This window comes from Balaenoptera borealis, assembly GCF_965194805.1.
Source record: "Balaenoptera borealis genome assembly, chromosome: 15".
In the NCBI taxonomy this organism is placed as follows: domain Eukaryota; kingdom Metazoa; phylum Chordata; class Mammalia; order Artiodactyla; family Balaenopteridae; genus Balaenoptera; species Balaenoptera borealis.
Window position 1 is genome coordinate 90147606 of NC_138871.1, and position 13267 is coordinate 90160872.

The 13267-nt window shown below is 58.4% G+C and overlaps 1 protein-coding gene across 8 annotated transcripts in view; it reads left to right on the forward strand.

Moving 5' to 3' along the window:
* Nucleotides 1-9233, forward strand: part of EIPR1 (EARP complex and GARP complex interacting protein 1) — an 89989-nt gene extending 80756 nt beyond the window's left edge. For all 8 annotated transcript variants that reach the window (XM_082356930.1, XM_082356935.1, XM_082356931.1 and 5 more), the window contains 4 exons: nt 2386-2522; nt 5001-5168; nt 6387-6554; nt 8648-9233. In XM_082356930.1, the coding sequence (XP_082213056.1) occupies nt 2386-2522; nt 5001-5168; nt 6387-6554; nt 8648-8822 (648 nt within the window). In that variant the 3' untranslated portion in view covers nt 8823-9233. The remainder of the gene's footprint in view (nt 1-2385; nt 2523-5000; nt 5169-6386; nt 6555-8647) is intronic.
* Nucleotides 9234-13267: the final 4034 nt, after the last annotated feature.

The following is a 13267-nucleotide window of genomic DNA, read 5'->3' on the forward strand; positions in this document are numbered from 1 at the left end:
GAGTCAGAGGAGAGCAAGTGCAGAGAGCTTTGCTGGCGGCGGCGTTTGTTAGGATTCGACCTGGGTGCTTCGCGCACTGTTACGGATCTTCCCCACTTAGCACACTTTATGGTGCTTCTCACACCAGCCTCTTCGAGAATTCACTCTGCTGGGTTTATAGCGCCTGTCTTCTGATGATAGGACCTTATGTGTTTATGCTTCTGAAGAGTTTGATAATGAATCCACATGTTTGATAGAAAATTAATTAGAACACTGAATGTTGATTAGTTAGAAAATGTACTGAACCTTTTTTTATTTAAGTATAGCTGGTTTACAATATAGTGATTCACAATTTTTAAAGGTTATACTCCATTTATAGTTATTATAAAATATTGGCTATATTCCCTGTGTTGTACACTACATCCTTGTAGCTTAATTTTATACATAATAGTCTGTACCTCTTAATCCCCTACCCCTATATTGTCGCTCCCCTTCCCTCTCCCCACTGGTAACCCCTAGTTTGTTCTCTATACCCGTGAGTCTGCTTCTTTTTTGTTATAGTCACTAGTTTGCTGTATTTTTTAGATTCCACATATAAGTGATATCATGTAGTATTTGTCTTTCTCTGTCTACGTGATACCCCCCAAGACCATCCATGTTGCTGCAAAAGGCAGAACTTCGCTCTTTTATGGCTGAGTTGTATACTCAACCGTTTTATGTACCTGATTGTTGATCTTACTAAACTAGTCTTCAGAAAACTGAAATGGCACCTGTACATGTTTCTTTTGGCTAGTTTTTTTTTTTCCTAAAGGAGAGGCCATAAAACTGTTTCTCGGTTGGTGCTGTCAATGTGGATGTTAAACGTCCAGCCACAGCTGGAAAAGCCGAAGCCCAGGGTGGAAAAGCTCCCCCTGTGTGTCTGATGCTCGCTTTAGGCCCATTTCAGGGTATGGGGCTCTGTGCCGCCGCCCCTCCTCGGGAGGCTGTGCCTGTCACTGCTGCGGGCAGGGCCGAGATGCCCTCTGCCCACACTGGCTCTCACGGGCCGTCCCTTGTGGTTGAGAGTCCAGGTCCTGCGTCGTGAGGCTCCTGCCACCGTCCCTTTCTCCTCCGTGGCTTTGCAGTGGCCGCGCCATGTGGTCCCCTCTGCGTCCTGCCTGGGGGCCGGGCCTCCTCCCTGTGACCTGTCCACGCTCTGTGCCCCCCACGTGCCCCTGAAGGCGACGGCACCCCTGCTCCTGGGCTGACTTGCCTCTGCTGCTCAGATGACGAGAGAAGGAGAAGCCGTGGCCCCTGATGCAGGGGGAAAGGGGTGGGGCCCCTGCCTGTCATCAGAGGAGCAGCCCCTCCGCCGCCCCCAGCCCCTTGGCCCGTGCTGACCCCTCCCTGCGGGCTCCCCACCCGGCTGAGCCGGTCCACGTCCTCCGGGAGGTTGGGGGTGAGTCTGAGGGTCAGTGGGGTCCCCCGTGGGGCCCCCTCGTGGGGTGTTGGGCGTGGGCGCTCCGTGGGTGGCCGTGAGGGTGCTGGCCTGGAGGGGAGGCATTGGGACGGCCCTGGGTTTGGGTCCCAGACGTGGCCCTCTCCGCCAGGCTAGCTCAGGCCTGGTTCTGCCCAGGTGGCCTGAGCCGCGGCCGTGCCCGGGTCCCTCTCAGAGGGTCCGCAGGGCGAGGCTGGTGTTCAGGGTAAAGTGAAGTGAATCACGGAGGGTCGAGTGACCTGAGGACCACAGACGAGCCCGGAGCCCTCCTACCTTCAGACGCCACCGCGTGATAGGCCTTTGTGCATAAGATCGCAGGTGGCAAGTGGGAGGGCCGGTGGGGCAGTGGGGTCGGGGGCGGAGGGGGCCCTTCTCCCAGGCTCACACCAGGGCCCGGCCTCAACTGTGCTGGTGGTCTCGAGGGTCTCCGCCGTTCGTTACCTGTTGGCGTTTAGTTAACCCCCGAGTAACGGACGCCAAGATCCTCGTGGCAGGGAGGGGAGGGCACGCGTCTGAGCACATGTCCGGGTGGGTCGCAGCCATTTGTTCTTCTCCACCTGGGGCGGGCCGTGCGGACCGGCTGGCCTCGTCCTTGTTGTTGGAGGAAGCCAGATGTTGGAGCTGCTGCGTGTGTTGTCTTAAGGTTCGAGCAGATTCTCCCTAATCCCACACTGGCCAGTCCTGTCTAATAGAGGCTCTATTAATGTGCCTTCTATTTTTTGCTGCGTTCAGTTTTATATATATTTTTTTCCAAATAAGATTCAAGCATTCTTGCCTTCTAAGGGAAGGAAACAAAGACAGAGCTTCCTAATTATTTTCAGTAATTATCTTCAGCGATAGCCTGTACAAGATATCCTCTTAAATGCTCTGAATAGAGTTCAAATTACTTGTGTTTTCTTCTTCCTTTGAAAACATCACCCAATTTGCAGCTGGCCAGTTCGGCGTCCCTGGAAGGGAAGGGACAGCTGAAGTTCACAACGGGGCGGTGGAGCCCGCATCACAACTGTACCCAGGTGGCCACGGCAAACGACACGGCTGTCCGAGGGTGGGACACGCGGACCATGAGGTCAGTGACGGCCTGGGCCCGGGACACGCCCCGAAGGCCCCTCCCCTCCTTGCCCCCCCACGCCCATCCACCGGGGCTCGTGCGCTGAGGCCACGTGGCTTGTCTGTGTTGGCCTCGGTATTGTGGGAAGTCGTACGCCTTGTCCTCTTTCTCCACCCCATCTTGAGTGCACCCGTGCTGTGGGTCTGCGCCCCGCCCCGGTGGTCTTGTTCCTGTGGGTGCCCTTCGGCGGCAGCGGTGGTCTCCGGTGGAGATCAAGGTCAGGCTTTTGTAGCAGCTCAGGCCTGAGGTGGTGACCGCAGCCTCTCGGTCTCCATGGTCGGTGACCACAAGGTGAGGGCTGCCGTCCCCTGGTTAAGCATGTGGAGCTTGACCATCTCTGCACCTTCAAGATGCACACCCATGGGGTAATCATAGTTTGTCATTTAAGTCATTATACACACGGCTAGCGCTTCTAATGGGACACAGGAGAGCCGCTTTTCTGTGCCAGGTGTGGCGTTGACGGCGAAGGAGTGGCGGTGTGCACACTGTTGTCATGGCAACAGGGCCCTGCAGTCTTTTTTAAGATACAGTTTATCCCCTCAGCACACCGTAATTTATCACTAAGCTGCAAAGACGGATGTGGTGAAATAGCTCATGTTGCCTTCGAGGGCGGGGGCCCAGCTTTAAATCTAGGTCCACGGCCCCTCTGAAAGCGGCCCCTCTGAAAGCGCAGGGGGTAATCAGTATTTGGCGTGTGTGTGTGTGTGTGTGTGTGTGTGTGTCTGTCTGTCTGTCTGTCTGTCTGTCTGTGGCAGGGGGGTGTGGTTTGTTGGGTTTCCTATCCGAAGTTGAAAGCTGTGGGCTTGGATGTGGGACTGGAATCCATTCCTCCAGGGCCTGGGGCTATCTTTTCCCATTTTCATTGTTCTTTGAAGGATGTGAAGATTTCGGTATCTAGACGAGAACCTTGAAGACTGACATTACAGACCCCAAAGCCAGGGGGCAGGAGGGGCCCTGGGAGGCAGTGCCCTGCTGCCCCCTTGCCTGCCGTCCCTGGGGGGATGGGCAACAGGCGACCCGCGGGCTCTTCTCCTGGGCCTGTGTCTCTTCTGCAAACAGCCTGGGTGTTGGTGCTTTCAGTGCTGCTTCTGGAACGTACTGTGCTTTTGTATTCAGATCGCCGCCCCCAGAGCCCCAGGAAAGCCTGAGTCGATACTCTGTGCCTGTGTGACTCCCCCCAGCTCCCTAGGACCTCGCCGGGCTTAATTTTATTCATTTCTCTGTTACACTCGGAAGATCTTAAGGTTCGGGTATCTTATTTTAGGAAAAAATATTAGGCTACTGGGAAGGTTCAGGATGTAAAAACCGGTTCAAGATTTAAAAGTGGTTTGGGGCCAGAAAACCCAACATGGGAGAAAAGATGAAAAGGACTGAGGTCATCTGGCGTGAGATGGGACTGTGGAGACCTCGGTGCCGGGCGAGGGAGCTGGTTACGGGAGCAGTCCCAATGGGAGCCATGCAGAGCACGAGGTCCAGTGTTTGCAGGAGAGGTGAAGTCACAGCCGAGGGAGGAAGTGGAGAGGGCAGAGTGGACGGGGTGTCTCGTGGGGCCGACTGTGGGCCTGGCGGGGGCCCCTGTCCATCCTGCTGGGACACAAGCTCTTCGCCTGAAGCCACTGTCCTGCCTCAGGTGACCTGCACCTCTGGTTTGCGTTTGTGATATCAGAGGGGGTCGCTGTAGGAGATGGAATATTCTGATTCCACACCCTGCAAGGAGCAGCCTGGAGGTGGATGGTGGGGCTTCAGTTAGGTCTGTGCGTGCATGTGTGCCCGCACCTCTGTGCACACTGGTGCACACACGTGTGGGTGTGTACACGTGCACGTGTGGGCACAGGTACCCATGCGTGTGCATGTGTGTATGGCCGGTGTGTGCATGCTTGTGCATTGTGTACACACGTGCAAGCACGCACATGTACGGGCCCGCGTGGGCTCTGAACAGCGGTGTGGCCGATTCGGCCCCCGCGCCCGCCCCCACCCAGTGTCGGCAGCCGGGTTGTGTGCGAGGATGAGGCCCAGGCCCAGCCGTGACGAGCACCGTTTCCTTCGGTGTTTCTATAGCTTTCCCAACTTTTCCTTCCTTGTCTCTATCTCCCGACACCACCAGCGCTGTATTCCACTTTCCACCCCCCTCCCTTTTCCTTCTCCTGTCTCACTGCGTCCTTCCAGACGTTGGTCAGCCTTTCTGTCCGGAGTCTGTCTCTGCTTCTCTGTGGCAGTCTCATCCCTCCGGATCGCTCTCACCCTCAAGATTCCAGGTCACACCGTTGAGAGCCGCCGACCAGCCACCCTTCTGCAGGGTCGCAGGCGTGGCCTGCGCGCAGGAGCGCCCCGCCCGGAGCCTGCGCTGGATGGGGGCCGGGAGAAGGTGCAGGGGGCAGTCGCTGGCTTCCCTCGTCCCACCTCTTACCTGTGCCCACCCCCCTCGCCCCTGCACAGCCAAATCTACTGCATTGAGAGCGCACACGGCCAGCTGGTGCGGGACCTGGATTTCAACCCCAACAAGCAGTACTACCTGGCCAGCTGCGGGGACGACTGCAGGGTGAAGTTCTGGGACACCCGCAACGTCACCGAGCCCGTCAAGACGCTGGAGGAGCACTCCCATTGGTGCGTTCCTGGTGGGCCGCTTGGGGGAGGGGCTTAGGCAATGTATTTTGCTCATTACTTCACCGTTTGGAAAGGCACAAACCAGCTTAGTTTGTGCTGCCGTGAATCATTCAATCAACCCCGTTTTATTTTTCCTAAAGAAACACTAATGCCAAATCTGAATGTTTGTGATTCGTAAACGTAGGAAAAGAAGAAAAACACTAGATTCTGTTTTCTCTTGAAATAGTGCCGGTTCAACTAGGCAAACGTGAACGTGCACAGACGTTCACGTGGCCCTGGGCACGGTGCAGGGGGGCTGGGAACTGCCCAGCGCCTGGCAGCAGGGGATTGGTTAAGTCCGTCCAGTGGCGTCATTGCAGCGGGGACGCTGCCCTCAGAGGGCTGTGCGTAGGGACACGCAGAGTGCCCAGGACGGGCCATTCTCCCGGAGACGTTGTTCCTCTGTGCACACCATGTGCTGGCCACTCTTTGCTAAGCGAGAGAGATCAGGTCACAGAAAATCGTGCGTAGCGTGAGCCACTTTTCATTCAAATAAAGCATGCTGTGTGTACATGCTTGTGTGTGCTTGTATGTGTGTGTGTGTGTGCTTGCGTGTTTGTCTCCATGCGTGTGCTTGTGTGTGTGTGCATGTTCGTGTGTACTGGTGTGTGTATGTACGCTTCTTTGTGCATGCGTATGGGTGTGTATGCTTGTGTGTGTGTGTACTTGGGTGCATGTGCATATCTGTGTGTGTGTGTGTGTGTACTTACCACCTGAATGCTGGAGTATGGTTTGGACAGCTTCAGTGAGTGGCTGTAGTTCCTGCGGTCCGGGGAGAAGCTCCGTCCCCTGGCCCCGAGCGGCAGTCCGGCTCTCCGCTGTCCCCTGGGTCCGCTGGTGGGCGGCCCAGCTCAGCAAGCTCCTGGGCCTGTGGGTCAGAAGGAAGCTGGGCCTAGTGACCCGACCAGAGAGCAGCCCTTGGGAGGCTGCCCTGGGGTTTGACCTATGTCACAGGTTCTCTCTAGTCCGTATTTTGCCTCTTGGGCAGTCTTTGCCTGTAGAATTCGGGAAAGCCTGTGTGGCTCCTGAGCGGTAAACCTCCCCCCGGGGTCTGTGCTACCATTTGGTCTCCGTTAGTCGGGATTTCTAGGGTGTCAGAGCCGTGCCACGAGCCTGCCCCTGCTGGAGGCCGCCCAGGGACAGACGAGCGGCTGGGACCCGGCCTCCCTGTCCCCGCAGGGTGTGGAGCGTCCGCTACAACCACTCCCACGACCAGCTGGTCCTCACGGGCAGCAGCGACGGCAGGGTCGTCCTTTCCAACATGGCGTCCATCTCCTCCGAGCCCTTCGGCCACCTGGTGGACGACGACGACCTGAGTGACCAGGAGGAGCGCCGTCCGGAGGAGAAGTAAGCGCTCCCGGTGCGGGCGGCCCTCGGTGCGTGGGCGCGGCTCGGTCCCTGTGGCTGGTGTCGGGCGTGTCCACCCGGCAGGTGCGGGCTGCGGGCCGTGGAGTCGGGTAGGGCAGCCGCGCCGTCCGCTGTGGCCTCTAAAACGCGTGTCTGTCCACATTCTTACTGAGCGTCACACGTGAGGTTGTGAGGACCGTGGCCCGTCTGCAGCCCTGGGGAGTGAGAAGTGACCTCCGCCGGCCCTCCTGACACCCTGTGGGAGAGGCAGTGGCGGGCGTCCCTCCTCGCCGTGCCGTCCTGGATCGGGTCGTGGACTGGCCACCCTCGCTGGCAGGTGTCAAGGCGGGGACCTTGGGCCCAGACCCGGCCCGGCCCCCCCGCACTGCTTCCCCCGAGACGCTGGGCGCCGTGCGGGAAACCTCACTGCCTGTTCCCACAGCCTCACCGTCTCGGCTGAGTGTTTTCCACACTCTCTCCAATCCTAACTGCTCTGCTCGGGGGCTCTCTCTTCACGGTGGGGTCGCGCCCCAAGACTTGTGGGGTCCTGGGCTTCGGGGCTCACACAGGGCGGCCTGGTCCAGGGCAGCGGGGGCGGGGTGAGCCCGTGTCCTTTGTCAGCAACGTGGGTGTAAAGGAGACACGTCTTGTTCCTGGAGCAGATGCACCTCCGTGTGTGGCGGCTGCTTCCTGCTATGACTCAGACACTAGCGTGGAGTCGAGTCTCCCGCCTCCGGGGTTTGGGGGGGAGGTTCCGGGATAAAACCCTGTCGAGCCGAGCGGTCTGAGCCGTAAAATACGAGAGGGGTTTGTCGTTCTGTTCGGAGACTCTTCACACTGTTCTGCTGTCTGATTTCTTCCTCTGCCCACCTGAGTTGAGCCTAGAATTCCTGTGTGAGAAGCTGGCTGGTGACAGTCTACCGCCTGTCTCTCTTGACGAATCATTTTTCTGTTCAAACTCGGTATTTAGATACAGTTGCAGCGGCTTCAGTCCGGCGACCTGCCACATGCAGGCCTTGGGTGTTTTCTACTGTCCTCGCTGCTCACGGCCACGCAGGCGTCCGAGCCCCGTCCGTACAGGGGACAGGGCTGGTGGCCCCTTCGTTGGCCCCGTGTGTTAATCCGGGGGTCCTGCCTGCACGCGGGCGGCTTCAGAGAAGCTCACTAGGAAGGAAGGCGCGTGTGGCCGGCAGGCGTGCCGGGCAACGGCACTGGCGCGAGGTGCCTCCACGGTTTCCCGCAGGCCTGCTCCTGGGCTTGGTCCCCATGTCTCAGTGAGCTCAGGAGAATGGGAGTCCCCTGAGGACTTGTACGCGGTGTTTGTACCCGGCTGCTCGCTGGCCACCGCAGGTTGGCTTCCTGGGAGGGTCGGGCCGTGGGATGCGTGAGGGTCCGAGCCAGGGGGCACATGGGGCGGGGTGTCTCCTGGGAAGAGTCCCAGATTGCTGAGAGCTCCTCCGGTAGAGGGAGTCACGAAATGGGGAGAAAAGTGCCGAGGAGGCCCTGCTGGATGGAGAAGCAGCCCGGCGCATGGCAGGCCTGTGATCTCGGAGGCCCAGGCGGGCGGCCCGGCTCCGCGAGCTCCCACACAGGGCCGTGCACGTGAGCACCGCCCGGACAGGCGTCCCAGGGAAGGGGCGAGTGATTCCCATTTGAACGGGGTGCCGGGAGATGTCACAGCCCAGGCCAGGACCTGCCGGCCTTCCAGCTCCTCACCCTCGTCCTGAGCAGGGCTCCCCACGCCCACCCCAGGGGCTGTGCTGGCCGGTCCCCAGGTCCCTCTGGCAGACGTCACGGGAGCTTTGGCCGCTGTCCGCTTAGCCCCGTGAGCGTTCCCCAGCCACTGTCCCCCGAGCCCGAGCACGTCCTGCTCCAGAGCCGAGGAGGGAGGCGTCAGGCGGTAGGGGGCTCCCCACGAGCCCCGGGGGCCCACGGCTGGGGACAGGACGGCGCTGGGTTCCTGCGGGGGCGCCCCCGTCGGCCCCCTCGGCTCCTGGGAACCGCCCATCGCGCAGGTGAGAGACCAGGTCTGCTGCCACCGCCGGGCCGGGCGCCCGCCTCGCTCACGCACGCGTGTCTCTGGTGCCTTGCAGGAGCCAGGAGCCTCCGCAGGACAGCGTCATCGCCACCTACGAGGAGCACGAGGACAGCGTGTACGCCGTGGACTGGTCCTCCGCCGACCCCTGGCTCTTCGCCTCCCTGAGCTACGACGGGAGGCTGGTCATCAACAGGGTGCCCCGGGCACTGAAGTACCACATACTGCTCTGACCCGCCAGGCCATCCTTGGGCAGGTTCCCCGCCGCGGGCAGCCGTGTGGCGGGCGTTGGCTTTCCAGGCGGAGCCCCGTCTGGGAGAACCGGCATCGCTCTCCCCTGACGCGAACACCCGTGAATAATGACGGAGCGCCTGCCGGCCGACCACTGACACCTGACGCCTCCCCTTGACGGAAGCAGCAACCCCGTCCCCAGACCGCGCTGGAGCCCCGCAGGCTGGCCTCTGCCTGGTCACTGCCCGCTTCCCCTCTCGCTTTTAGGGGTGTCGGGAGTCTCACTGCGATTTGTTTCCATAATGTTGGCTCGTCTTTCTCTCAAGATTGAAAATGAAATAAAAGGAGCAGGGCCACGCCGCATGGGCTCCAGCTCTTTCTCCAGGAGCTCTGCCCCCGGTATGGCCCCATCACCCGGTCTCTGTTCATTTTCTCCGTCCTGGCCCAGAACAAAGGCAGACGGGCCTCCCGTGCTTCGTCCTGGGCCTGACCTGCCCGCGCTCGGGCCGTGGCCTGGGGGAGCCCCGGCGCTGTCAGTGACCAGCGGTCTCCTGCCGGCCCTGGGCCCCGTCCCCGGGCATGGTGCCCCACTGGGTCCTGCCGGCCCTGGGCCCCGTCCCCGGGCGTGGTGCCCCAGTGGGTCCTGCCGGCCCTGGGCCCCGTCCCCGGGCGTGGTGCCCCAGTGGGTCCTGCCGGCCCTGGGCCCCGTCCCCGGGCGTGGTGCCCCAGTGGGTCCTGCCGGCCCTGGGCCCCGTCCCCGGGCGTGGTGCCCCACTGGGTCCTGCTCCTCTACGCCGATGGCATCCTCGTCACCTGGAGGTCACGCGCGTGTTCCCGGGTCACCCGGCACGCTTACCCGTTGAAACCCCACGTTGTCAGGTGATCCTTAAACTCCGAGCACGGGACTCTCGCCTCTTCCTCCTCCCGTGGGTCCAGGGGTCTGTTCTGGGCGTGGCCTCACCTGCCCAGGTGTCGCGTCTGCACCGAGATGGCTGTCAGGCGTAGTCCTTTTTTCACAACGGACTTCAGCCTAAGAATGGACTCGTTCTAAGCGCTGAAGCCATCTGTCGTCCCCGGAGTGTCTGTGTGGTGGTTTCTAGCTGCACTGTGAGCCCAGAGAGGCGCATCTGGGTTTTGTTTCTTCTTTTCAGGGCTAAGAGTTTGTGGGCAGAGTGGGGACCGTGGGTGAGCGGAGGACAGACGGGGCTATGGTGGAGGGGCAGGCAGGGGGTGGTGGTGTTTAAGGCCCTTCAGCCTTTCTGCTTCCAGGGAAGACCTGCGTTTGTAAGGAGTGCAAAACAGCTCTAATGAAAGTCCTCAACAAACAGGTGTTTGTTGAGCGCCTCCTGTGTGCCAGGCGCCGTGCTAGATGCTCCAGCTCCGCAGCGACCGAGGCAGAGCTCTGGGCTCACGTGGGGTCTGCAGTCCTGCTGGAAGCCCTGGCGGCTGCTGTAAATCTTTGTGTATGGGTGTTTGTGTAAACAGAAGTTTTCATTTTCCAGGGCAGGCGTTGGCAAACTATAGCCTGAGGTCACAGGGGCCAAATCCCTGCCACCACCTGTTTTTGTCAATAAAGTTTTATTGGCACGCAGCACCGCCCTTACTCATGTGCTTCGGCACACGTGCAGCAGGGGCCAGGCGACCTCAGCGCCTAAAATCTTTGCTGTCCAACCCTTTCAAAAAGGTTTGCAGCCCCTGCCTCAGGGTCAGCGCTGATGAGTGTGAGCGCTGGGTTCTATGGGAGGAAACGGCTGCACTGCTTCCCGAGGGGCCGCGTGGTTTTCGTTCCGAGGGGCAGGTGGGCGCTCAGTTTTCTCAGCCGCCCACGAGCATGGGGTGCTGTCATTTGTGCTTCCCTGCAATGATGCGGAACGGCTTTCCACGCACTTAACTCACCATCTACCCGTGTGTCCTCTTTGGTGGAGCCCGTTTTTAAAGTTACATCGATTGTTAATTATTGGGTTTAAGTCCAGTAGATTTAGAATGTTCTTTACATATTTTGGATAGAAGTCCTTGGCCAGCTGTGTAATTTGCAAATATTTTCTCCCAGTTTTTATCTTTTCTTTTCATCCTTTTAACAGTGTCTCTGCAGAGCAAAAGTTTTGAGTTTCGTTGAAGTCCCACTTACCCAACTTTTTTTTTTTTATAGATTGAAATACTGGAATCAAATCCAGCGTTAAGAAGGTTTTCTCCAATGTTTCTTCTAAAAGTTGTATTTTCAGTTTATATTTGGAGCTGTGATCTATTTTGAGTTTTTTAAATAAGGTGTGAGGTTTTGGTTGTGGGTTTTTTTTTTTTCTTATAGATATCCAAGTATTCCAGCACCATTTGTTAAAGACCGTAGTTCCTTCATTGAATTGCTTTCGCTCCTTTGTCAAAAGTCAGTTGGCCCTATTTGTGCAGGGCTATTTCTGGACCGTCCTGTTCTGCTAAGCTGTGTGTCTATCACTGAGGAGTTCCTGAACAACTTGATGGGGTGCTTTCACGAGCTCCTCCCTCTCTTGAGATCTTTCTGGTGCTTTCCTTTTTACACATCAGACTGCGTCTTTGTTCCCCCTGTTCTGCTGCACCGTCTCCATTGCCGGAGCCGCCCGGCCAGCGGTGGGAGAACAGAGAGAGGGAGCAGGGCCCCTCCCGGGACACAGCCTCCGGGCAGTCGGAGAGGAGGTGTCCCTCCCCCCGTCCGAGGCTTCTGCAGACTGTCCCACTTGCCCGCACAAAAATCGCCCGGCAGGCTGGGATGCCAGAGAACAAGCCTCTGTTTTCCTAAAATGACAGGAGAGAGCTGTTCATAAGTCCTGTCCGCGTGTGGCTGCATTTTCGGAGAGCCTCCTCCATCTTATCGGGGACCGGAACGCCCTGGAACATAATTTAATGTGTCGCTGTGGAGACGCAGGCGCAGAGCAGCGAGAGAGCCAGCATCGGGTACAGACATGCCGGTGACGCTGGCTGGGCTGGTGCAGAGATGCCGGAAGGTGGTTGGTTTCTGGATGGATTGGCAGATGGAGCCGTCGAATTTACTGACAGATTAGAGTAGGTGTGAGGCCGAGAGAGGAACCAGGGAGGGCCCAGGGGGTTAGTCTGAGCGACTAGGACGGTGGCCGAGACAGGAAGGACCAGAGGAGGAGGCGGGGGGGGGGTGGGACGGGAAGATGAACAGCCGGGTTTGGGCTGTTGAGTTTGAGATGCCTGTGAAGTGGTCAACTGGCCCAGCCAACCAGATGCTTGGAGACATGAGACGGGTGGGGTAGGGTCCAGGCTGGGCGAGCGGAGGTGGGAGTCTGTGTTCCTGGTGCAGACGGGCATGCGGAGCTCTGGGCCAACGCCGTCCCTGGAGAGAAGACCAGAGGCCGAGCCCCGGTGTGAGGTCGGGCGCAGGGGATCCAGCCTAGGGGAGGGAAGAGGCCGCCGGGAGCTGGGAGGGCCCGGTGTGGGGGGTGTTCTGGAAGCTGGGGAGCCCGTCTGCTCTGTCAGTGCTGCTGTGGGGCATCAGGTGGGCTGAGAGCCCATTGGCCTGGCAGCATGGGGGTCACTGGGGAACCTGACACAGCAGCTCTCACGGGAAGCAGGCGGAGAGGGTTCAAGAGAGAATGGGGAGGAACAAGCCGGGCAGACGTGTTGGCAGCCTCCGAACAGTCCCGCAGCAGGTGGGGCCCGCAGAGCTGCTGTCTGCTTTGAGAAGGGGGACAGCTACGTGTTTAAACGCTGGTCGTTTGCAGGACGAGAGGGGAGAGAGATCGGGCTGCAGGAAGCGGTGGCACCAGGGGACCAAGCCCCAGACCCAGGGCTGCTGCTCTCACACCCACGGCCATCACATCATCCAGTGGGTCCCCTGTGAGTCAGTGCAGATAACAGTCGTGTTGTAAAATGTGCACACTTTCAAGTACGTGACACGGTCCGCCTTGCTGACGTCTTTGTGAGGTAAGCAGAGCCGTCTCTGGGTGCAGGGATTCAGCCGGGAGTGGACGGGCCTGATGGCGCTCTGCTGGAGCCTGGGGCAGCCCTGGTTCCTGGTCGCCTCCCCGTCCACGCAGATCTCGTGGGCTCCCCTCCTTCACCGCGTGCAGCCTGATGGCCTTCGTGGCCGGGACCTGACAGAAGGGTGTGGTAGATGTGACGATACAGAGAGAACGTTTGCATTTTTTATTTTTATTTTTAATGTACACATTTGGATTTATTTATCAAATAAATTTAATTTTTTCGTTTTGTCTTTTTACTGTACAAAAATTTATTGCATTTAGTCAAATGTGTCTTATCCTTTTTTAATTTTATTGGAGTATAATTGATTTACAATGTGTTAGTTTCAGGTATACAGCAAAGTGATTCAATTATACATATACATATATTTATTCTTTTTCAGATTCTTTTCTCATATATGTTATTCCAGAATATTGAGCAGAGTTCCCTGTGCTGTGCAGTAGGTCCTTGTTGGTTATCTATCTTATAT